This window comes from Vigna umbellata, chromosome 9 (genome assembly GCF_029865625.1).
Source record: "Vigna umbellata cultivar VRB3 chromosome 9, Vumbellata_1.0, whole genome shotgun sequence".
In the NCBI taxonomy this organism is placed as follows: Eukaryota; Viridiplantae; Streptophyta; class Magnoliopsida; order Fabales; family Fabaceae; genus Vigna; species Vigna umbellata.
Window position 1 is genome coordinate 19,683,312 of NC_142173.1, and position 26,239 is coordinate 19,709,550.

Genomic DNA, 26,239 nt, shown 5'->3' on the forward strand with positions numbered 1-26,239 from the left:
TTTTTTTGCCAAAGAGATAGTTTAACAACCTTGTTAAGGGTTAAAAGATTTATATAAGTAGTTAAATGCTTGACTTTAAGTTATGTTCAAACTACAGTTTCTCAAATAAATATTTTTCAATCGTCTAATCAAATCTGCTGTAGTGTTTTGATAAAGATAGCTCTTTGATAAAAATAATGTTTGGTGACAAAAACTTTTATATCCGATTAAGATAATAAGCAACTCTAGGAATTGTAAGAAAAACGTTTAGCAAGATTGAAGTAATAAACACACTATTTTTATATTGGTTCACTTCACTAAGCTATGTTCAGTTCTCCTCTTAGTCATCTTAGAGGGTTCCACTATAATCTAAATAAGATTAGAACTGAGTATTCACATTACTTTTGGTATCACCTAATCAATGCAAATAACTCTATTACTCGAGTTTCATCAACTTCTGGTCGGGGAGCGTTCTTCTAGTTGAATTTCACCTACTTATGATTTCCACTAGATAAACTCATCTAGCTAACGTTTAACCTCACCGAGTTAAGCGTTAAGTGTTTGAATTCTCTTTAGAACTTTTTAAATTGAAACAATTAAGTTTCACTATATATTAATTTAATGAATGGTCTTAATTTTTTTCTTCTTCTAAATTTATATATGGTTCGCAAAGAAATTAAAGTTATACTAAACCTTAAATTATATTAAAAAATTATTATTATTAAATGCATTTTATGTTATATAATACTGTTAATAATTGTAAATATTATCATTGTTAAAAAAATTCAAATAAATAATTTTAAATTTTATTTAAGTTTTAAGCATTTGTTTGGTATTTTTAATTGATTTATTATTAAATTTTCTGTTTATTGTAAAAAATATTTCTTATTTTTACTTAAGTACGTGTATTTTTGTTGTACTGAATTGAAATTGACATTAACTTTTATCTTTCCGTCTCTAGTTTATCAATCAACATGTCCATCCCCTCTACGATCTTCAATTTGTCAATCAATTCGCTGGTGAAGGAAAAAAATAAATGAATTAATCTGATTTAAAAATTAAAATTAAAATTAACAACTACATTATGTTATTGGCACAGTAAAAACTAAACATAAATAGATAGACTATAAAAAATATTTCAAACACTAAAATCGAGCAAATTTGTATAATAAAAACATGATTGAATACAAACAAATTTATCAGATCATTAAACTTTAACAAAATCTAATTATATCACATTTTAAGGTCAACAATGTTGAAATTGCTCGAGTATGAAACTATGATTAATAATTTTATATAGTTTAGTGAGTTAAACAAGTTAAACAAAATATCCAATCCATCATTCATTACACTTTAGCTGTCCAATTCTCTAACCAGACTGCAATTTTCTTCGGAGATAGAAGACGCAATTCTTTCTTTTTTTTCTTATTTTTGCGTCTTCAACTCATCGCACCAATTTTATAATGCAAGTAGAGCATGGACCCATTACCAAAGTAACCTATATATATCAAAGTACACAAGGTTCATAAAAGATGGAAACAAAAGACTCGAGTGTATGCAACAAAATTAGCAACATAATAAATTAATAATTCAAAAATCATCTTAAAACTACCATTTGATAACTCTACGTAATTTGGCAACTATGATTCGGAGGAAAAATCTACTGCTGGCAAAGGTAAATTCCAACTGCACATGATACCTATGCCGACAAGCTATCACTATTGTTGTCAACTAAATCATCCAACCGCTGTAACGGTTTCGAGATCAACAATATAAGGGCTACAGTGCAAACAAACTTATATACTTTCCCTCAATAAATTGGTTAGAATTCAAAATTTTCATATGATGAGTTCTCACCAGTATTTGCCGACAGCATATATGCAAAAAAAATAAAAAATAGCTCTAGTTTATAAAAAAAATATTTATTGCAGAATATAATGTCTTTTAGAGGAAGATGTTGATTTCCTTTTCTGTCATCTCCAAGACATGGTCTCTTGCATCAGCCAAGGCACCCTGCAGTTGAAGTATATTCAAACCCATGAAAATAAAATAAAATGGACGATTAAACTGAGCAAAAACAATAGCAATAGCACAATATACATCACCTGCCCAAATTTTGTGAGGAAGTTGCTTGCAATGTTAAGGGATGTAACAGCTACATCATCATTAGACTTGAGTGCTTGAGCAATAGCAAAAGCTCCGTCATCCTGTGAATCAGACAATATTAGAGACAATATAATTTCCTCAGGAACTAAAAATATACATTCATACCCTTATTTCATTGAATCCTAAATCTAGAGAGGTTAGAGCTTCATTAACCACTTTCAAGCTGCGAGCCAGGCACTGTGCACCCTGCAGTAGTTGATTCATAAAACAATAACGTACTCAGACTGACTGACGAAGGACTGGAAAAAAAAGATTAAAAGGAAAAATGACTCAAGGTACTGAAAACAAACTTCATCTCGTAGTCCGTTCGCTCGCAAGTCCAAAATTGATATTGTGGTATTGTATTTTAAAGCATCTGCAATGAACTCTGCTCCTTTTGCTCCTATCTGTAATGTTATTCTATGTCACAAATAAAAGTTATAACAAACAATTTACAAGTAAATGATGAAAAGGTTACCTGGCACCAACCAAGCTTAAGCGTTTTTAAGTTCCCATGAAACTTGAGAACTTCAGCCAAGGCCTTGGCTCCATCTGGTCCAATGGGATTATAACTAAGTTCCAACTAAGAATGAGACAAAATCTGTATTAGAGTATAGAAAGACAAGCAGAACAAAGACGAGAAATTAAATAACCGTTGAGGCGCTTACAGTGGTAATAACTAAATTATCTTTTAAAACTTGAGCAACGGCATTAACACCATCAGCGTGAATGTTATTTCCACCCTGCAATATTAAACTCAGACAAGTCATGTCCCAAGCAAGTATTACATTACAGCCTCGATATTCTTTTTTTTTTTTAATGACCAGAGCAGGGGGAGTAACAAGACATGTACAAAGTGAAAACATAAAGGAAATAAAAATAGGATCTCTCCTTACCAGATCCAATGTTGTTATTGAACGATTTTCCTTTAAAGCAGCTGCAATTTTTCCGGCTCCCTAACAATTATACACAACTAGTTAATGAATATAATCAGAGCTCCTTGTCCTCTTAAAAATCTGTCTTTGCAGGACTATTTATTTTGTTGTAGTAGTTGTTACTGAATAATAATAAGGGAAAACCTAAACATAAGTTTTCTCAGGTATGGCAATTTGGACATCCAGGTTGACGAATGGTTATTTCTGAGTAATACACATCAATTTATTATTCATATTATGTATACTTGATAGTTTATGCATCATATTCGTGATATTTTGACAGAATAGAATGCAATTTCTACTGATAAGTTACGGGGAAAAATAATCCTTAAACATCTTAAGAATCGCAATTATCATGTGACCTCACACTGACACAATATCAACAAGATTTATAATGTGAAATAGGGGACAGAATACCTCATCACCAATGTCATTCATGTAAAGGTTCAACCATAACAGGCTTCTGCTCTTCTTAACATACTCAGCCATATGGAATGCACCTTTAGCTGTTAATGAGTTATTGCCAATGTCTAGAAGTGTAAGTTTCCCTTCAGAATAAATACTGCTTGTCAGTTAATTGTTTAATACTGAAGTGGAACTGTGGAAGCATAAATAACAGTCAATATCAGAAATTAGTACAAGTTAACCTTTATGTGAAGATAATCCCGACATCAAAGAACGGATTCCTTCATCTCCAATAGAATTTCCATGCAAATGAAGTTCCTGTCCATATATTAAAGTTTGAGGGTAAATTGTTCTTGTTTAATGCTGCAGCCAAATATTTTTCTAGTGGATGCAGCAACATTTTGTAATTGTGACAAGATCATACATGTTGAAGGATTAGCTCTCAATTTTTCTAAGATACATTTTCGAATTTCAGCTGTTCTGTATGGAAATTCATGAAAACATTGTTTTCTATACAGCACATGTTTTGGTACTGAATAAGATAACAAGATCTAGTGGCCAAAGTGGGAATTCTGAAAGCTATGCCAGGAACATAAAGGAGTGAATGTAATGTTGGGCATTTCATTGTGTGAAAATAGTAAAAAACTAGGTATAGGACTAATTCCCCTTGTGCAGAAAATACACATGGGATAATGCATTTATAATGAGAAATCATTATGGAAAATATGGACTAAGCCCAAATAAACATGATATTGTAATTGACACAGTAACTCTTGAATACAGTGAAAAACTATGTATGAGATTAATCTTCCTTGTATTGAATATACACATAGAGATACAGTACTCTATATATAATAGAAAAATATGAGCTAAACCTCAAATATAAAATAAAGAATAATAACAGACTAACTAAAGAAAACAAGAATAGTACCCTTAATGACTTGTTGCTCTCAAGTGCTTTAGCCAATGCATTAGCCCCCAAAGCACCACCATAATTGCCACTTGAATAGTGATAATATTGGAAGGATTCACAAAAGAGGAAAAGAATAAAGTAATGAGCTTAAAGATTTAGTCAAAGCAATCAAAAAGCATGAAGATAATAAATTAAACTGCTACTTCCTCAAAATTTTGGGGAGAATACTTGATGTGACAATCTTACTCACTTGAGATGTATATTTCGTATACTGTTATTCTCAAGAAGTGCTCCAGCCAGACTTGAAAATCCCTGCCTCCATTTCCGAGAAACATATTAAAATATAATATTTGGACATTCACATCTACGCTCTTAGAATAAGCTTGGGTAAATTCCATACAGAATATTCAATCATGTTATTGTTCAGTTCAAGAACCCGCAAACTTGAATTTTTCTTCAACATTTCAGCAATAGCTTTTGCACCCTGCATAACAAAGTTAGCATTTCTTAGTTTCATTTGGTAGCCATTCTCTGACAAACGAATCACCAAGCTAACCTCATCACCCAAGTCAGCACTGTTTAGCTGGAGCTTCTCAATGCTAGAGTTATTCACCAGTATGTCACATAAGCACTGTGAAGATTGAACAAGGATATTGGCAATCAATAGTTAAATACAATAATTATACATAAATGTATGACAATGAGTCAATGATCAGCACTAACTGTCAAAAAAGTTATAATCTTTTATCTGTTTGAGAGAGGATAGAGATGGGCTATAAACATATCTCAAAAACAGTTCTAATAACCATCATGGTTAGCTAAGCCATAAGCTTCTTATCCCTGGTTCTTTATGGCAAAAGAGAAATGAATATATTCCAGTAAATACAGTATCAGAGAGGATCTTTGTGCCATAGCAATTTAGTGAACAAATACGGCTATGTATGTATGTCAATTTTATAATAATCCATTGTAATCCTCATCTGCACTTGAATGGATATGTCACTAGCCACAAGAACGACACTCAACAGATTCAATTTATTCCAAAGGAGCTATATAGTAGCCTAAACCAGTGAACCAAGCTCCAATAAAACATTTGACTTGTTCTTTTTCGTATAATATTCAATATTATAATTGATTGAAAACAGCCTCATCAATACAAGAAAAATAGAAAATACAAAGATGCTATTTATACGCATCAAACTCAATTTATTGTGCAACAGTGATGATTACGAAATGATTGGAGGCAATAACAAGAATAATCAAGAAGAACATGTAATATAAACAACCATTGACCAGTCAATAACAAAAGCCTTCATGAAATCATGCCAACAATTTTAATGACTTGTATAAAGAAAAAGTAGTCTAGAATCGTATAAGCAAAAGGCATCATCTAGCAGTTAGCCTGCTACCCCTACATGTCTGCCTCCTTTCAAATTATTTGAACATAGAAATAAGACTGTAAATTGAATAATTTATTACAAATTTTTCATTAGAAATAAGACCACACTTGATCAAAACAAAGAGCAAGATTTTCATAATTTCTCAATCTTACAGAAGCATGTAAGATGTAGCGAGAGTTTGAGAATTTTTTATTATTAATAAGAAAAAAAACATTAACAATAACAATATGAAGATTATGAATTAAAGGAAAAAAAAAGGCCCCGGATAAAAATAAATACACGAGTCTTTATCTAAATTATTATAATCTATCATGACCATGGTATCAAGCCTCAGTGACCAAGTGGTCAATACATGTCACCCAAATTTCTAAATAAACATTGAACTTCAACATAAGGCGTGTTGTCTATTGCAGTCACATTTAAAAGCCCAAATGGCTATTGTCTGAGGAAATTTTAGAAACAAAAACATTCACAACACTTCATCTAACAATTTAAAATTGTGTTACTGACATAAGTATATGAACGCACACAACTTTTATAAAAAAACACCCTAACATATGTTTTAAGGACCTTTCAAATAATTATATAAAATAAAAGAACCGTAACAGTAATGAACCCAAATCCTGAATTCAGAGAAACTTGGGACTGACCTTGGCACCTTCATCTCCAACTAGGTTTCCTGAAAGATCAAGAGTCTTCAATGTGATGTTTGATTGAAGAACGCCATCAAAAGCCCTCAACCCAGCTGCAGTTATTCCATTTGCAGCAAAACTCACTTCCTCTGCAGTCTTCATAACAAAATATATTTAGCATGTGCTCAAAGAGAGAGCACCACAGAGCATCTTTCATTACACTACTTTTTTTATGAACTACAAACAGGATTTGGCTGGAAGATCACAGATTGAGATTATGAACCAAAACCCAAGTTCCACACAGCTAATTTGAAATATTCCAACCTTAATTACATTGACTAAGCCATGATGACATTTTGACTTAAGCCATATACTTGGGGAGAAATATACTTAATAATTCAATGTGTTAAAAGGATCACAATAAAATGAATTATGGGGTTTTCCTTCATGCCATTACATAAATGTGCCTTTTTGAAGCAAGGCATTACATGTGACATATGATAGTTATATTGACACTTATGTTTGGGTTTCAAAGACGTTAAAATTGATTAAGCTGTTCAATGGATTTCTTTATTTACGTAAATGAAGCAATGAATACTCAAATAATTCTGCAATATGACTTAACAGTCGGAAACATCACACTAAATCTTCTAATAACAGTATCAAAACAGGCAGCTTATCTATAAGCAATAAATATAGAAGAAAATAAGAAAGCAATGATAAATGAAGGATAGTTGTTACCTGGTTAAATGCCAAGCTCTCAGCAAGGAAGAATAATCCTTCATCACCAAAGTTGCGCCCTGCAAAATTTTAAGTACATAAATCAATTCCTTTTGCTTACATTTATCCATTCATTTCTATGGTACCCACATTTTAAAATAGTCAATCAATCGAGTCAACTGCAATGAAGCAAGAAATATCTAGTGTGTTATGAGTGACTAAAATATTGATTTGCTAAGTTTTGAAATGAAATAATTGGACTTAGAAATCAAATCACATATTTATTTATCCTAATATTAAATTATGGTTTAAATCTTTTTACAAAAAACACATTAGCAATAAAAGAAATTAATTTAGTTAGGTAATTTAATTTATAACAGGTTACCCAGAAAAAGTTTAGTAATTTACTTGTTAACAAGGTAATACAGAACAGGATAGGTAATATAAAGATTGTGGTAAAGTGGGCAAACTAAAATCAGCAAAATTGTCAATAAAACAATTTAAACTAAAATGAAATAAATCCAGTCCCAAAATGAGTATATTTCCAGATTGTTACAAATCAAAAGGATTGAAAATTAAATCATTTTGAATTTCCTGAATGACCAAAAATAATTATTTTACAAATTAATTCCTAAAAATTAAGTTGAAAAGAAAAAAAAAACAAAAACAAGGAGGCACAAACCTTCAATTGGAAGATGTGACAGTCTTATAGGGCGAGGAAAGTCCAATATCAATTAGATTAGCCAATAAAAACTTTGGTATTCATGAAAACAAATGAATCAGATCTAGTCTACAAATGACCAAATAATGAAGTTATTTTGAAAAACTATCAAGAATCTTCATTATTGAATCAAAAGTGTTCCAGATAACCATAAATATCTTTCTCATTTATAAAATTTTCAATCCAACCAGCATACCTGACATATCAATACTAGGAAATGACCTCAGTTCTCGAGCAAACTCATTGAGCTTCTGTTTAGATTGTCTCTCGATCTTTGCCCCAAGCTGGGATAACAAATTTGTCCCGGCAGCAAAAGACCATTTCAGTCCTTGTGTTTCCACAGTTCGAGATTTCAATTGTTTCGGAGCTGGAACAAGAAGCTTCTCCACTAATTTCCATATAACTGTAAGCTGAAAACAAATTAGTACAACCACTATTATGAAATCTAACAACTAACATAAGAGCAACAATAACAAAGAAAAAGAACAGAACAATACTAATAGCACAAAAACACTGATTAATTGAGAAGCAAGGATATTTCAAAAATTTCAAAATGTATATCCGTCTACAGTCAGATATTTAATTGAATTAGATGCTCGGTAGGAGAGGTACACATGAATTTTTTTTTTACTTGATTCAGGGGAAGGGGAAATGGGTTACATGAAAAGTAATAAATAAAACTATAGTGTATGAAATATTGATAGGGCTTCTCAAACACCAATGCTCACTATACAACTTTGCAAAGGACTTTCCAATACAAGTGAATAAAATATATTATTAGAACTTGAGTCTTCTATAATTCCAGTTTAGCCCATGAGTTGACACAAACAAATTCAATGATTGCATGGAGAAGAATGAGTCAAATAGCTTGCAATCTCAGACTGGATTAAAGTCAGCTATGGTTCAGTCAAAATCATGAATCTGCTGTCATGTTAGCAAATCCAAGGCGATGGGAAGAGATATGGGCCCCCAAAATGTCAACTTTCATCTTAAAATTAATTGGCATTATGCAAAGTCGTGCAACAATATATATTATATAAGAACACTAGAAGAATTGGGACAGACAATATGGGACTTCCCAACTCAAAATCCCCAAAATAGTGCTGTCTTTTTCGGGTTCCTTGGTTATTTTATTTCTTCCCTTCTGAGCTTTCCCAATCAGCTTCATCACACGTATGTCATGTGCATCTTTTACAACAAGCCCCTCATGACCTGAGATACAAGCACCAAGCCAGGATGCAACAGAACATGCAAGGCTGTAGCTGCTTGTAATGTCTGAATCAGAAACCGCAATGAGAGAACAAATGTAGTCTCTCCTCAAACAGCCCCCTAGGAGAACATGATTACATTCCCATCCGTTATTTTTCATCTGAATATCACTTGTGAATTGTGATAATTGACCATTATGGCATAGGAATGTTGGATATTTAATATTTGATGGGATAATATTTTGTTTAGATACTATGATTATGTTTTTTTAATATTCTTATTAAGAAAACGCTTACAAATATTCACAGGCTTCACAAACTTCGACAATATCCACTGTGATAACTATACTTATATCTAATATGAAAATAAATTTCCTTACCTAGAAAAAATGTCTAAATTATGCTACCCTTGCCTCTAAGTTTAAAAAATAAAATTACTTAGCTTAACAGATGAATATCAGATGAATATGTGTTCATTTGATGCATTCTAATGTTGAATGAGTTCTTGAAAGATAATCCTTTCTCTTAATTATGATTAGTGGCATCAACAGTTGGTTTTGAACTTCAAATATCAAAGTTCCAAAGAGTACTGATCCTGTTTTTATAATTTTTTCACAAGTACTAATGAAAGAAGAAACATAGTGTAGCCCGTTAAAAGAGAGTGTACCACGTGTTGGTCTAGCAACATAGTGCAAGTTAATCGGAATACGCCTACTCGAAATCGATATTGACACGCAGCATCATAGATTAGAATGCAGGCAACTATGTGAACAACTAAAGAGTACACAATAAAATAGCAAAAAAAACAAGGAAAATTAAACACTGATACCAAAAGTGACAGCGACCAACACGGCGAAGGGGCCAACAACGTTGGTAATCTGTTTCAACGGAGCACTGGACAGCGGCGCACTGGCCTGAGACTGCCTATAGACTCTGCGAGAACCGGTGGCGCGCGGGTGAGTTCTTTCCATAACCACGCTTCCGAATCGCACTCTAGGAGAATGCGTTCTGCGGCAGTTTAGAGTGGGAAATGACATAAATTGAGCGAAGCCGGCGGAGGTTAAGGCTAGCGATTGCAGGCGCTGGTTGCGGAGGCGAACCTGCAAAAACGTTAGGGTTTCAACTACGAAGGAAAAAAAAAAAGAGCTGTTATAGTTAGCCGTGCGTGAGGGAAATGGTTACCTGCGACTGAGAGTAAAGGGAGAGAGTGGACGTGCAAGCCATAGCCCTGTTATGACTAAAGGAGATGAAAGAAGGTTTGCAATGTATAACTAAAGAAATTAGTTTATATGCAGACTCTGGATGGAGAGTGTGAGAAAATTGAACGAAAAATGGAGCCAGTGAGGTCACTAGTTGCGAAGCACGCTTGGTGATTCTGTTGTGTTTTATTCTACCACTTAACCTGTGAGTAAAACGAAGGCAAGACTTTTTCTTGTACTTTTTTTTGTCAGTTTTTTTCAAGATAATCAGTTACGTGAACACTTGACGATTTAAATGTTGTTATAAAAAATAATTAAATTAAACAAAAATTAGAATAATTTTGAACAATAAAAAAAAGTCAAGAATCAATAAAATCAATAAAAATAAAGACTAAAATAGATATTAAATACCATCCAAAATACCAAAATTTTTTAAAACAAAATTTTCAAAACCTATAAAATGCATCTTAAGATAAGATTTTTAAAGGTTTAATAGCTTCGGAGGTCCATATATTTGCGGGTTCGTTTCAATTAGGTCCTCCAATTTTGGAAGTGATCAATTGGATCCCTAATTTGGTCAATTTGATTTAATAATAACCTTTCCGTTAAATGCAGTTAACGACGTTAACTTTTTTAGCGAGGTGGCAAGCTGAGGCATCCAGGTGGCACTATTTGAAGGTCAAATCCCTGTGTTATATGTTCGTCCTTGTATTTGAAGGTCAAATCCCTATGTTTTTTAAATATTTTTATAAATCCATGACCAAACTGTTGAGATTATTCTTTCAATTTACTCTTTCAATCTTGGTTTTCTGATTGGGTGAAGAAGGTAGTCCGAGCCTATGCTGCGACGTTGAGCTGAAAATTAAAAAGAAAAGGGTGAAGATGTGGGGTTCTGTGTAATGGTTTTCAAAGAAAAAAGATGGATAAAATTTGAATGTTGATGCAGACAAATTTGAATGGACAATGATTATGGAGGTTCAATCTGGTTTGGTGATTGGAAAATGGTAAGAATGGGCGGTGAAGGTTGGGGTTCGAAGATGGATTTCTGTGTGTTGATCTGTTATAGCATGTACGAGAGGGAGGCCACCCCTGTTTGCGTTTAATTTTTGAAGATAAAGGAGAGAGTCTCTCAGGAGTTGAACCTATTGAGCGAATGGAAGAATATAATCTTTTTTTCTTTAAGCGAATGATGGATCTTTTTTATGTGCCCAAGCCAAGAATTGATTTCAGAGGGGATGATTATGTTGAGTGAGCCGTGGGATCGTGCCTGTGCCTGATGGAGGATCCTTTTTGTTATGTCCCCTGCAGAGTGCCTTGTAGCGTGAAAAGTGTGCCTCATTTAGGGGAGGATTTCTGAAGAGAGGTGGTTACGGGTTAGGACGAACCCTAATTGCAAATGTGGACATGCATGGACATGGCTTGGGCCTTGACCTTCAAATACAAGGACGAACCCTAATTTCTCTAATTTCCCCAATTTTGCAGATTTTACCAATTTTGCAGACACGAGCTACCTGACCCAAAATAGGCAACTCAGAATTCCAATCTCTTGAATTTTCTATTCCAGTTGAGTAAATCATCTTTCCCCTTCACTTCACTTCCATCTTCCACTGTTTGCAAACTCTCTCTCAAACACTGTCCTTTCCTTTTCTCGCTCCCTCTTTCTCTTTCAGTATACTTTTCCCGATTCTCTATTTTTCCCTCCTTCGACTCTGCTTCAGCAACCTCACACCCTCTCTGTCTTCACCATATTCACCTATTTGTTGTGGATGCCCCAAGTGGCTTTTCTCAAAGAGGGGACTCAAATTCCAAGCTTTCAAACTCAAATTCCTTCATTGATTTGAAACTGGGTCGATTTGCTGACCATGGAGATGCCATTGATGCGAGGTTTTCCAAAGTTTTGTCTTCTTCTGAGTCATCAACGCCTCCCAAGAGAGTGAGAGTTCCGGGGGTTCACACATCGTGCCACGTGATAATTAAAAGCCACCTCAGCATGCCACCTCGCTAAAAAATTAACGTCGTTTACTAAGATTAACGGCAAGGACATTATTGATTCAATTTTATCAAAACAGGGAGTCAATTGATCACTTCCAAAATTAGAGGACCCAATTGAAACTAACCCGCAAATATAGGGACTTCCGAACCTATTAAACCATTTTTAAAATAGGATTCTGAAATACATATAATATTTTACAAAACAAAGTTATCCAGAACACTCCACATCAAATATATTCTATAAATAATTTTTTAAAATAAAATTTCAAGAAGATATTTTTCAAAACATATATAATTTGTATTTTCACTCATACAACGTACATATATATTTTTTTAAAATATTATTGAATATTTATAAGAATATATTTTATTATATATAAAAATTAATAAAAGTTATGTGACATTTATTTAGAATAATAATTAAAATAATAGATAATAAAGGTTTATAATAAGTGTTTCGGATCCTTGGTTGGGCTTGTAGTTATAGTAGATTGGACGAGTTGTGTTATAGATTGGACAGGTTCTAGGTTGTCAGCAATTCAGTTTCCGACGTCGTCCAAAGTTCGCACGAATAGTACCTATAAAAGGTTCTCTGATGCTAAAATCACTATATGATCATTCAGTTAGTAATCAATGCATGTTATGTGCATGTTATCTTAAAGTCATACCTGAAACATTTATATATAGTAATTGTGATGAGTTTTTACCTTTTTGTTGACCTAATCACAACTCAATCATACATTAATTTGTATCAAGAGATTAATTTGTCATTACCATTATTAATATAATCATGTTGTGACCAGTTGGTCATGTTGTAGCCGCTCGGCCATGTCGGTCAGTCCAAAGTGGGCAACCAAATGAGCTCTTCACAAGAGTGATCAGTCTTCGAACCGACCTAGGGGAGCTTTGCCCAAAGGAACTCGCCCTAACAAGCTTGGCTATATGATCATACAGTATAACTCAATATGGAGGAACTCATGTTGAAGCTCAATTGTGCGGGCATACGGTACACAAACCCCCCAAGCCCGAGCATTAAATAATTTGCGAAGGGGTTTGGATATGGTCGTTTAGTTCCCAATGCTCACATGTTGAAAGGTGTAACCCGATTGGGAGAGGTTCCCTAGTTGGAACATCGTACGCTTTGATGTACGTTGATTAATTCTACCAACATGAGAGTCTTGTTAAACAAACTCATGCAATACTTTGCTGAACAAAACTAGACGAGCTCTCACCATGATATATAAAATGATGTTTTTGGTAAACGTGCTAAAATATACAAACATTGTTCAAAAAACACCTTATGAATTATGGAAGGACAAAAGTCCTAATATCTCATATTTTCACCATTTTGGTTTTCAATACTAAAGATAATATATGAAAGTTTGACTCTAGAAGCGATGAAGGAATCATGCTTGGTTACTCAAAAACGTTAAGAGCGTTTAGGGCTTAAAACTTTAGAACATTGAAAGTTGAGGAAGTCATTTATGTAAAATTTAATCATGAGCCTGACCTAAACAAGTTAAAGCTAGACGACTCTTTCTCCAAATTATAGATAGACGATAATTTATCGAAGGAGGCAAGTACATCAGACGCACATAAAGATAAAGAAGAGAGTATAGGAAGAGCCACCCAACGATACTTCTGAAGAAAGAAGGGAACCAAACAGCCTATATAGTCTAATCACCAAGGATCACCCTTCAAAAAAGATCACAGGAAGTCTAGATGAGCGTGTGAGAACAAGAGTATATCATAAGCATCCTACCACAACTCTCATCTCTCAAATAGTGTCACTGAACGTTAATCAGGCTCTGGAATATAACTCTTGTTTTAAAGCCATAAAAGAAGAGCTGGATCAATTGAAGAAGAATGAGGTATGGGAACTCGTAGAGTTACCCCAAGGAAAGTATATGGTCAAAGCTAAATGGGTATATCACAACAAACTCGATGAAAATGGAAAAGTCATCAAGAACAAAGCAAGAATTGTTGCGAAAGGCTATTCTCAGCAGGAAGAAATTGACTACACAAAAACCTATGTTCTAGTAGCAAGGTTAAAAGTCATTCGCATTCTTCTATCATTCACACTGTTCAACAAAATTAGATTATATCAAATGGACGTTAAAAATGTATTCCTAAATGGTGACAAATAAAATGAATGATTGAGCATAGATCCTTCCTACTCGGATAAAGTAAAAAAAGGACAAATAAAAGGAATTATGTCTTGTGTATTTTGAATGAAAATATAAAAAATATATACAAGAGAGAGTATCTATAATCATGTTATTTTATTTCTATAATTATGCTAATCTCTTTCTATAATAATGCAAGATTATTCCTATAAATAAGTTATTTTAATATGAACAATTATACTATTATTTTCTCTTAATAATATCGAAATATGATTTATTTTTTAAGAGGAGATTTTAATGATTTAGGCTTTGTTCTTTTGGGTGTATTTGGGGGAGATGATTTGGGGGAATTTGAGTGGATTTGAGTGAATTTGAGTGGATTTGAAGGTAATTTTTTAGTTGTTTTTTTGAGTGGATTTGTGGGTAATTGAGAGGGGATTTTGAAGTAAAGTTTGTGAGAATTAGTGTAGGATTTGATTGATCTGATAGATTTAAAAAATTAGTTTAATTGGTAGAAATTAAAGATTACCAAAATGTCCCTAGTTATAAAAGTAATATAAAATGTTATTTATTAATGTTATATTTAATTGTAAAAATGTTTATAAAGAGAAAAAAATTATAAATAATTTTTAAAATTAATATTTAAAAATTATAAAAAGTCGAAGCACTGTCTAAATAAATTATGATCTTCAATGTTCATAGTCCGTAATAAGTTTTCAATTTCTTATGTAGTTGGATTAGATGATTGAATCCTAGCATTTACCAGGGATATTGGACGCTCCATGGTTTGTGTACGTCGTTAAAGAACAAGACATAGTCTTCTTGATTGATTAATTTGTTTTTGTAGTTCATCAATGATTTGAGAGTCTATAATTTGTAGTCTTCTTGACAATTAATTTGTTTTTGTAGTTCTCTCTTCTACTATTCTTCTTCTCTCTCTTCTACCAATTATACAATATTTAAAATAAGACTACCTTTGTTTTGTTAACTAATTTGTTTTAGAAATATTATAATAATAGTTTGTAGGATGTGAAATTTGGAAGAAGTTGTCTAAGCTTATTTTAAGTTTATTTTCTTTCAAGGAAAGTTCCTGAAGTATAAATTCTAAAATATGGTATCACATGAAAGCAGTTATTGATATAAAAGCTATTCAATTATAAGCATAAGCAGCTAAGAGATTCTGGTATATTTTATAAGTATAAACCTCTATGCACACAATCCAATCCAAAATCCTAATTTGATTAACAGAATTTTAACATAATGAGTTTTTTTTACTAAACTTAATTAATTGAATTATAGCAGTTGTTGTGGCATGAATATCAAGAGTATGATCACACAAAAGAAGGGTACAAAATTAGAAAGTTCGCTGCTTTATTGTATAAACCCATTTAAAGAAAAAGCTAAATTAATTTTTTAAAATATAATGAATAAGATTTAATTAAAAACCAAAATAAAGGGCTGAAAAATATATTTTTAATATTTTAATTTATATAAAATCCTTTAATGCAACCAATGCAAAGGGTGTGAATTATCTGTAACCAGTAACAAATTCAGGGAGTTCCGGTGTCGAGTGGCAAATGGCGCAACAGGTGGTCGGAAATGTTGTGCTTAGCCACTCTATTGTTATGCGACGGTTTTGCAACCTCCTTTTCCACAGACCCTTCGTTGCTACTACATATAACCTTTGTCGTCAAACCTCCACTGCACCGTCGTCCACCTCCTCTCCCTCTCCATCCCATAAACCTCTCCTCCACCAAAGAAACCTTCATCTTGTTGTCCATGGCAGACATCTCCCTCCTCTCCCTCCTCCCCTTCTTGGCTATGTCTCTGTCTGCCTCCATTGGTAGTGCTCCGAGCCTACCTCCATGATCTTCGTCGTTCTCGTGAACCCCAAAGCCATCATCGCTGTCATGCAGGAAGGTTCAGTCGCTGGAGCTTTTCAACGTTGGAGCTATGGAAATCCAATTAATACACACACCACATCCTCACCAACCAGAACCGGAAATCGGAGACCGGAGGTGATGTTGGAGAAGCTGGAACCGGATACCACACTGTGTAACCGAATACGCCTTCATTGGAACTCAACATTGAAGCTGGAACCGGATACGGGATGTGTAACCGAATACGCCTCCCTGTTGGAGAATGTGTAACCGGATACGCCAACGTTGTAACCGATTATGTGCGACTCAAAAATTGTAATCGGATACCCTCTTCTTCGAACCGAATACCTGGCTTCTTCCATCATTTCTTCAACCACTGCTCCTTCCACATTTGGTCATTTTCATCCGCTTGCTCATCATCAACAACAACGTTCTTGCTCCTCCAACTGTCTTCCTCTTCAACTAAATGACAGAGCTTCTACCTGCAACAACCACGTCAAAATCAACCCGTTAATATATTTCGAAACATGTATAGAAGCACAATGTTGGTATATTATGTATTCGTACAGCGCATATAAGTCTTTGTCACCTAAATCAGCACAAATCCTCGCAGTTTTGGCGAGATCAATTCAACGGTGTTATTTTGCAAATCGTTGCTCTTCCATCGTCGCAAATCATGGCAAGAGAACAAAGCTACTTTTCCAAATCCATCCTCGCCAATCTCCGTAAACAATGATTTCCTTTCAAACGAACACAGCATTAGGGTTTAACATTATGGTTTAATACCCAATTTTGTCCCCAGTTTGGTTCGAAAATCTCAATTTAGTCCCTCGTTAGAAAAGTAATTGCAATGGATCCTTACTTGTAGATTTATGAGTCAAGTTAGTCCCTTCCGTTAAATATAAGCAAACGGAGTTAATGGGATGATGATGTGGTAGTAATTAGTGGTTAGGTGTCAAAACGCAATTGTGTGCGTGCTTACATGGTGTTAGGGCAGCTGTTACAGAAATTGGGTTTTATTAGAAATTGGGGATAAACTGATTTAGGGGTGATTTGTGGCAAATTAGGGCATTTTGGTTTCTGCGAAAGAAGACAGAGGCAGTGATTGATCACGAGAACCATTAACGTGAAAACATGTTGCAGGAAACATCAAATGTGCCGCGAGACTCTTCAGTTCATCGTCTGCAACCTCTCCGGCGGCGCCGTCGCAATTCTCGAATACTCTGGCAGGGCTCCGGGATCGGCTGGCGGAGGAGTCGCCGTCTCTCTCGGACTTCATTGCGCTGAAATCGGAGAGCGCGTACTCAGTAGAGGTTGGGACGAAGAAGAAGCCGCTTCCGAAGCCGAAGTGGATGAAGGAGGCTGTTCCTGACAGCAAGAAGTACGTGCAGATTAAGAAGAAGCTCCACGAATTGAAGCTTCACATTGTTCGCGAGGAGGCTCGTTGCCCTAATTTGGGCGAGTGCTGGTCCGGCGGTGAGACAGGCACTGCTACCGCGACCATCATGATTCTCGGTGACACTTGTACTCGAGGTTGTAGGTTGTAATCCAATCATTTGGCTTTCTTTTTATGTGTTTTAACTATTTATTTATTTTTTTAATTGGTGCATTCATTTGTCTTCACGTTAATGGTTCTCGCGATCACTGCCTCTGTCTTCTTTCGCAGAAACCAAAACCCAATTTCTGTAACAGTTGCCCTAACACCATGTAAGCACGCACACAATTGCGTTTTGACACCTAACCACTAACTACTGCCACATCATCATCCCATTAACTCCGTTTGTTTATATTTAACGGAAGGGACTAACTTGACTCACAAATCTACAAGTAAGGATACATTACAATTACTTTTCTAACGAGGGACTAAATTGAGATTTCCGAACCAAACTGGAGATAAAATTGGGTATTAAACCTAACATTATTGTTAGTTTGGTTTAGTGGAAATGAGGTTTGGGACTAATGATAAATTGTTGATTGTCATTAGGGGTTAAGAATGTCATATATTTGTTCGTAAGGTTGGAAGATGAAATTGGTACAAAATTTATAATAAAAATGAAATATAATTTTGCTTAAAGGATTAGAAAGTAAAAACATAATTAATCAAAATTTATTACTCTATTAATTTTAGTCTATGACTAACAAAAAGATTAAAAATTAGAAGGAACTAAAAGGTGTTTGTACAAATAAAAATTAAATTAGTAAGTACTTTTATAATTTCACAGTAGAGATGCAGGAAAGAGAGGAAAAAGGTGTTTGCGCATCATCAAGTTGAGCTACAAGCTCGTTAACTTTGACTCATTATTTGCTTTTTATTCTTGTCAGGAACGGTAATCGAAGGCGCATGAAGAGTTCCACATATCCCAAGGATAGAGTATGCGCAAGCTGAAGTATGGCTTACAGTTACTGTCATTTACAAACTATCTAACAAAAAGGATTTCTAACAACAAAACTTGACCTAAGCCTTCCAAGCCATTGAGGTGACATCATCTGCTAAATGTACATTGCACTCATTCATAATAGGACAGAAGAAACTCAACCTTCGAGCTCGATTCATCACGTTTTCATATGGCTTACTCTGTTCTTTGACGTTTTGGGGCTTGTGCATTATCATCACTAGCTATACCATGTTGAGTTTTGGGAGAATCAGGATTCCGACCCTTTTCCTGCGAGCCTTCCTCAACTGTGATACTTCGGTTAGCTTGATCAGGTCCTGACCTACAATGGTCCACTTGTGATGCTGCTTCCAAAACATTTTTGACCGGGAAGTCTCTCGTGGCATTCGGAGATACTCCAGATTGACTCTCAATGGTAGATGATGATGCCTTCAACGCTTCAGTTTCAGATTTACATTGCTTCTCAAACATCATCTGGAGGTACCTTCCTTGTTCTTCTATTCGCAGCTGCAGATTTCTTTGAATCTGACAGAAAAAAGAAGGGGAGGAGAAGAACAATATTAGAACTACGAAAGAGATATGACAAGGACATAACACAACACTAAAGAGAAAGTGCTGAGTCTTAGAATTACAATTTGTATCTTCAACAAATCAAAGATACAAGATTGATCATGACCAGCAAATGAATTATAATTTATTATACGATAAATTAATAAAATAGAAATCAGAATACAGGAAACAACATGAATAATGAACAATATTGAATTATTTCTCTGGAGAATATTTACATCCCTTCAATTCCTTTCACCTAGCTTACAAACACACAGACTTCACATCTGGTCGATTTCAAATTACAAGTAAAAAATTATTCTCGCAAATCCCATGTGCCATAAAACATGAACTTCTAGTTGGATTGGAAAACCAGTGATTGTTTTGATATTTGGTCCTCCAATCAACCCACAACCGAATTCCCAAAGAACAAGCTGAGCCAGTGAAAAATTGATAACCTGGAATTTTATATCAAAAATAACTACTAGTAAAACATTTTGTGTTTGTGGGCAAAAGCATATGCAAGTAAGACGGCGTGCCCCTTTCTTAGCTTTTGAGTTTGTGGGCAAAAGCATATGCAAGTACATGTATGTTGTATGTGTTGATGTTCTGCTTACGATGAAGATACTCCATTCAGTAACTCTTTTGTAGATTTCAATAATCCAAACAGAGAATATTTTAATCATATCTCAACGATCATTTAGAGAGAGAATTTAGGGAATGAAAATAGCTTTCTTAAGGTAGATGACAGTTTCTGCACATGACCACCCATCTAGTCTATAAAAGGATCCGCATAAGATATAGTCTCCTAACAGACCTAATGGAGACTATTTCCATAGCGTCATTGCATAGGGGCCTTTTGAGTCCTTTTTTTCAAAACAAATATTCAAGGCTTCTCTTGTATTCTATTCTAGGAATCAAACTTGTTTTTATAGTCTCCCAATTTTCATCCTCTCTCTCATCTGTTCTCCTCCGCATTTTTCCTCTTCGCGACTCTGACAGTTATCTGGTCTTCCCGACTGACTTCAGCAAGACCCATTTTATTTTCTCTATTGTGATTTTGTCATTTAGTGAATATTTGCTCTCTGCAACCTGGCTTCCAGACACGATTTTATATTTTGTGATTTTATTTTCGTATGACATTATTTTAAGGTTTAGGCCAAATGTACCAAACTATTAAAATACGAATGTCAGTTTTTTCAAGAAGCAGCATATAAAGTTAAGAAGTATTAGTATCGCCAAAGTCATTAAGTATAAAAAGTTGAGAAGGACAAGGCAAGATTGAGAAGTAATAGGTAGGGTCGAAAAGTATTAGTTTAGTATTACCCATCTTGCTGAAAAATATTATACAAAATCAAAATTTACCCATCTTGCTGAGAATTACAAATCAAGGTTGGGAAATACTTGAAAAATACAAAACAAGATCGAGAAGTACTAATCTTGTTAGGAAACACTAGGGAAGTTCACGAAGTACTATTCTTGTCCACAAGTACCAAACAAGATTGATGAGTACTAGTTTTGTTGAAAATATTAGGTAATGCTGTGAACACCTTAAACATCTAAAATTAATCATCATGACTAAAAGATTAAAAATGACATGGCTTATCCTCAAGGACTCAATCATATAAAGACTCATAAAAAATAGTATAAATAACGTTAAATTATCTTTACATATTCCTCACCTCCGAAACCAAGACCTTGAGACCGAAACTCAATAGATCAAGAAGTGACCGTGAATTTTAGACTTTCAATTACACTAATTAATCAATATGAAATACAAGATCTTATCTACCTTCTAAGAACATTAGTGATATTTAAAATATCTTTATGTAATATTAATTACATCACTACTATCCTTATATTATTTTTTATTTTAATTTTTTATGATATTATGTTAATGCATGATTTGTGTGTAATTTGACTTTATTAATTTGTTATTTTTTAATTATGGAATTGAAATGTTGAATTATTATTTTATTAGTATTATTTTATTAATATATGTTATATGTAAATATTTCAATATTTTTTTAATATTAAGTAAAGTTTAATAAGTATATAGGAGTCATGTTAACTTGATCTTGGGTAACCATACGAATGTTTTGACCACGGTTCATGACTAGTTAATTGTGCCTATGATCAATGACCGATATAGTTTCCAAAATATGGATAACTATATAAATACATCTTTCAAGCTGAACAAACCTTTGAAACACCCTTCATATACAAATACATTCAATTCATTGATATATGTTCGAAATAAATTCTAGAGAAATGAAGTTCACACCTCAAGCTGTTCATGCAACCGCTTCTGAACCTCCATTTGTAGTCGTAGAGCTTCAGTGATCTCAATACCACTGTCAGTAATACAATAGTAAAGTCATCATAATAATTACTGTTTCTGAAATATTACTAAAAACTTTACATGGAACCATATATTGGCCTTATTGTGGTCTTAATCCGGGGTCACTGAAAATTCTAAGCCACTTGGTGATCCAAAGACTAATACTTTTTGGACCTTGTCGTAGCTTCTATTCCAAGATACAGTAACAAAGCCTCTTCTATTTTAATCCTTATATTCATTCCTCTCAGGTTAAGTGGTAAGATACAAATAGTAACTGCCATCTAAACAAACTTAACAGCGATTCCATATACAATAACGTGCAACATAATCAATTCAATTTCTTCTGGGAATGTAACATTTGCACAGCAAAAGTCATGTCAATGAATGAGCTTCTGTCTATCAATTTGATGTATCAGCATTTATGGTAATACTGCATTACATATATTATTTAAAAAGAAGTAAATAGTATATACTTACGTTTTTAAATCTAGAGATGACATCTCTTCAATGGAACCTGCTTTTTTCTCCGCAACTCCTGCCAACAGTAGTCAACGAGCAAACTGTTGATCAGCTTACGACACAGATGATTATGACTCTAGTTTCAAGGAATTGACTCAAGACACAAAACTTCAAGACAACAATCACTGGGGTCTTGGTCAATTTGTCAGACAAAGTTGGTGATTTTTGAGTTTCTTGAGCAAACATAGGTTTCTTGATGCAGAGGGTGGTTCATGGAGAGACAGAGAATTGGGAAATATCCAAGAGGCTAAGATTAGTTATGAATTGCTTCACCCCCTTACTGTCATGTATAAAGTCTAATATTAGACTTGTACAAGTTTTTAGTATATATGATAGATGCACCTTTCCATTTTATTCCTCTTTTTTTTTTTTTTGTTAGGTCTGTGTTCCTGTTAATTTATTTTTAAAATTTTAGTGTCTTAACTGTAAATGAACAATCATAAACTTTTTGAATAGGCTCCTTCTAAATGAGAAGGCTTTCGTTTTGTCATTAGGAATTAAACTACTTATTCAATTTGTGTTAGCCGCACCATCGTGACTAATGACCACAACTTCACGGACTAAAATGAAACATTTCTTTTAATAAGGATGCAAACAGAAAAAAAAAAAGTTCTGAGAATCAAACGAAAAAAAACATACTTTCTCAAATCTTGAATATGAGCCAAAAATCTAATTTATGCTACTCAAGAAAGTTGGTTAGAATTATTTAATTGCAACAATTCCAAATAAAAAATAAACTTCTTTCCAAAACTATTTTTCATTGGAACTTGATATCAAGAGTAAACAAGAGTCACTGGAAATAAAATCTAAATTAAAGGAAGGGTTTTCTATGAATAATTTCATTATAATAGGGTAAAAATAATTAAAATTTTGCTTATATATGAGACCGGCATCCGTGAGGTTTTTTTTGCCTTATAAAGGGGGTATGACCAAAAGGTTATTTAAATCTTAATTTTCTTAGTATATTCAAATACGTTTAGATTTTCTGAAGTGTCTACATTTTCAAAAGATATTAAGGTAAGCCCTTCACAACTAATATATGCATAGTATTGGAAAAGAATCCAAGTGCGTATTATCTAACTCGGTCTTACAGGCAAAGGATTAAACTCATTAACATCGGTTTAAGATTTTAAGTGCTTTACACGATTCAATAGTTTGTCGCTAAAGGTGATTTGCATTAATGTAACCCTTGAATGCACAAGATACCATGCATTAATTGGTATTTAATAAATTAGTAAAACATTTTCTTATGTTTGAAAAGCATATTAAAGAAACCTAGTTTACAATCAAGAATGATCTACTTTTATTCCTACAATAATTAGCATCACAGAATACTCAAACAAAACAGGTATTTATAATTAATGCATGCTGGTAAATATTATACGAGACATAATTTATGTACCTTCAGATGACTCCGGTCTATATCTAGCTGTCCTGTATTTCTTCATCTCGAGACAAATATGTTTCAGTAAACGTACACATGCTACCAAACAAACCAAAGGAGTTAAAAGCAAAGTGCACAAACCTGCAAATGGCTTTTCACATGATATATAGTTAATCCTTCAACTTTCATGAGCTTCAGCACACCCTTTGGAGTAGCTCCTGCAGAAAGAAGACAGAAAAACAGGAAAAAAATAAAATAAGAACAAAGCTTTGCAAAGTAAGGCTAAAGTTACCAAACAGAGAAAAATAGATTATTGTACTTTCACTTCCCCCAAGTTGGTTGACAGCCTCCACAAACGCCTCGTGAAGTTCTGGTGTCCAACGCATTCGTGACTTGGCAGGAGTAGAATTTGCTGAGGAGGAGAGGGTAGCTCCAGAGCAATTGTCTCCATATGAAGCAGGAAGTTGTTGTAGACCTTGGGATTGATGTCCTGGAAACTGTGAAAGTGGTTTTGCAACCTGGAATGGCACCTAAAGCCACAAAATGAGATCCGAACATATTCCTTGAATAAATTATGTATCAGTTTACTCTGAAAGCTAATATTGATTTGAGTTATGAAATAGTTCACCTTTGGCTCAATGTCTCGAATGTTGTCAGTGAGAAGGTCATCCCAATTAGAAGTCAAAGTGTCATCATCACTGATTAGCCGCTCAGCCCACTCCTGCCAATCATTTTGCTTAGAATACTCCTCGGATGCCATTATAGGGCAATCACTACTTTCTACCCTATTATCGTCCATTGAGTCATGTGCAGGAAAATCCAGAAAACTTGGCAGGGACTCTGTATGCCAGGAAGCACTGTTTTCTTTGGAAAAATGGGTTGGTGTTGCTGAAGTTGGTGGTGCAGTGCTCGAAGAATATGATAATGGAAATTGGGCAATGTTGGTTGATGATTGTGAAATAAAATGAGCGTTAGAAGAGTTTTTTTCATCAGGTGAAAGAGATGAGTGATGAAGGTCAATTGAATTTGCAGAGGAAGACGAAAAAATATGCCCAACTACTCCGTTGGAATTCAAATAACTTGAATGAGTATAAGGTCTTGTCATAAGTTCTTGATCTACAATATCCAATTGTGATTCAGGCAGCCTAGGATACATATCTTCTGTGGGTATTGGAAGGATTGACAAAGATGAAGAAAGTGCTCCAGACATCCCCATGCTATTGAGTTGCTTTGATCTTTCAATGGAGAAAGTAGGATGTGCTTCCATTATTTTCCTTCATTGTTGATTGAAAGAATAAAATATCAGTTTTCAGTGAATTTATAAAATCTTAAACCCTGCATTTTATCCCATAATGCTCACCAGCAAAATACCACTCAACTTGATTTTTGTTTTTGATACCCAAACCAGACTATTTGTCATCAATCTTCAGATCTGTGAAAGGAAAAAGCACTCTAGTCTGTAATATAAAAAAGTTACTCAATAAAGAAAGCAACTCACTAGTAAGAACTTCTGAAGATTATAAAACCTCATTATCAAAGACAGACTAGATAAAAAGCATGCCCAATCCTCAAAGCAAGTAAAAACCAGAAACAGACTAATGAAATCATCATTGCAGTTGATCACAAACCTCAAAGTTCAAAAGCAAGACATTAAGTTAATTTCTGTAATAGTTGATAGTCCACTGTGATTAGGTTAATTCCTGTAATAGTTCTAAAGCACGACCATTTTCTCTCTATCTCTCCATCCCCAATTCAAAACCACTCTTATTTTCATCAGCAGTAGCAAGAGAAACTGATAATCAAGTTATCTCCGGCCTCACCTAAATTTTTTTCTGTCCAGTTAGAGAAATGAAACTACGAAGAGATTTCAGGCGCCTAAATACCAGAAGATAAACCAATAGCCCACAGGCTACTCCCAATATGGAACCACCTCTTGCGATCATTACGCAACCATAGCATTGCTACCTTTCTCTCAATTTACACAATAAATACTGCAAGAAAGACATGCAGTCCAACTACAGACAACAAACTCCAAATACAGAGTGAAATTCTCATCCCAAATCTTTCATTTTTCAACATAAAACTTTCTCTGACACAAGTCTATCACAGGCTAAAGAACAGACCGAGCATAGTTTCCTCGTATTCGTAACCATCTTTCCTTCAAACGCGTCAATCCATCTATTTTTAAAGATTAGAATTCTCTTTTTACAATACCTTTGATTTACAAACCAAACATGAGAAGAAGAGTGGTTACAGCCTAGCAAGCGGAACAACATCTATTCTCTCTCTCAATGAAATACAAATGGAGTATGAGTATTTAACCGCTAAACGTTTTAGGTTCTTTCTATATTGTTTCTATGAAGTTTAGAGTTCAGAGAAAGATGATGCCAATCCAATACAAAAAAGAAGAAGAAAAACACAGACCAATTTTCAAACACTTTCACGCAGCAAACAACACATAAAAAAAGGACGAAAGAAATTCGTACTCGCACGAATAGGCATGCAAATTGATATAACATATACAAAATCAATGAAATCAACAATAAACTTCAAATTTAAGAAGGAAAAAACAAGAGTGAGAGAGAGAAACAGAGGCGGTAAGAAAACCAGCGTAGGATCGGAATTGCGAGGGAAGTGGAGTTGGGCAATGCGATGCGAAGTGGAGTGAAGTAACGCAACGAAAAACGTGAAAATGAAGCAAAACATAATGAGATCAGATACCCCGAAATTCCCCTACACGACTAAGAAAACGGTGTATCGAATTCTTACCCCAGCGAATTGGAATCGAAACCAGAGAA

The 26,239-nt window shown here is 34.2% G+C and overlaps 2 protein-coding genes across 3 annotated transcripts; both read right to left on the reverse strand.

Moving 5' to 3' along the window:
- Window positions 1-1,535: 1,535 nt before the first annotated feature.
- LOC148192843 (uncharacterized) lies at window positions 1,536-10,400 on the reverse strand. Its single transcript, XM_088097999.1, has 18 exons — window positions 10,241-10,400; window positions 9,888-10,158; window positions 8,047-8,253; window positions 7,151-7,209; window positions 6,428-6,565; window positions 4,934-5,008; window positions 4,778-4,861; window positions 4,628-4,689; window positions 4,396-4,465; window positions 3,707-3,782; window positions 3,477-3,607; window positions 3,021-3,080; window positions 2,793-2,867; window positions 2,603-2,707; window positions 2,436-2,531; window positions 2,251-2,331; window positions 2,085-2,186; window positions 1,536-1,992 (listed from the first exon to the last, which is right to left on the reverse strand). Exons 1-18 carry the CDS (start codon window positions 10,280-10,282, stop codon window positions 1,924-1,926), a joined length of 1,803 nt encoding a protein of 600 aa, XP_087954125.1. The 5' UTR covers window positions 10,283-10,400; the 3' UTR covers window positions 1,536-1,923.
- An 8,107-nt stretch (window positions 10,401-18,507) lies between these two features.
- On the reverse strand, window positions 18,508-25,908 carry LOC148192844 (protein PHOSPHATE STARVATION RESPONSE 1-like). Of its 2 annotated transcripts, none has more exons than XM_088098644.1 (8): window positions 24,821-25,908; window positions 24,070-24,715; window positions 23,761-23,959; window positions 23,583-23,659; window positions 23,460-23,499; window positions 22,016-22,073; window positions 21,482-21,551; window positions 18,508-19,173 (listed from the first exon to the last, which is right to left on the reverse strand). In XM_088098644.1, exons 1-8 carry the CDS (start codon window positions 24,859-24,861, stop codon window positions 18,826-18,828), a joined length of 1,479 nt encoding a protein of 492 aa, XP_087954770.1. In that variant the 5' UTR covers window positions 24,862-25,908; the 3' UTR covers window positions 18,508-18,825. The 2 variants fall into 2 exon arrangements, with proteins under 2 accessions (XP_087954770.1, XP_087954769.1); XM_088098643.1 differs by having other exon boundaries at window positions 23,761-23,971; window positions 24,821-25,905.
- Window positions 25,909-26,239: the final 331 nt, after the last annotated feature.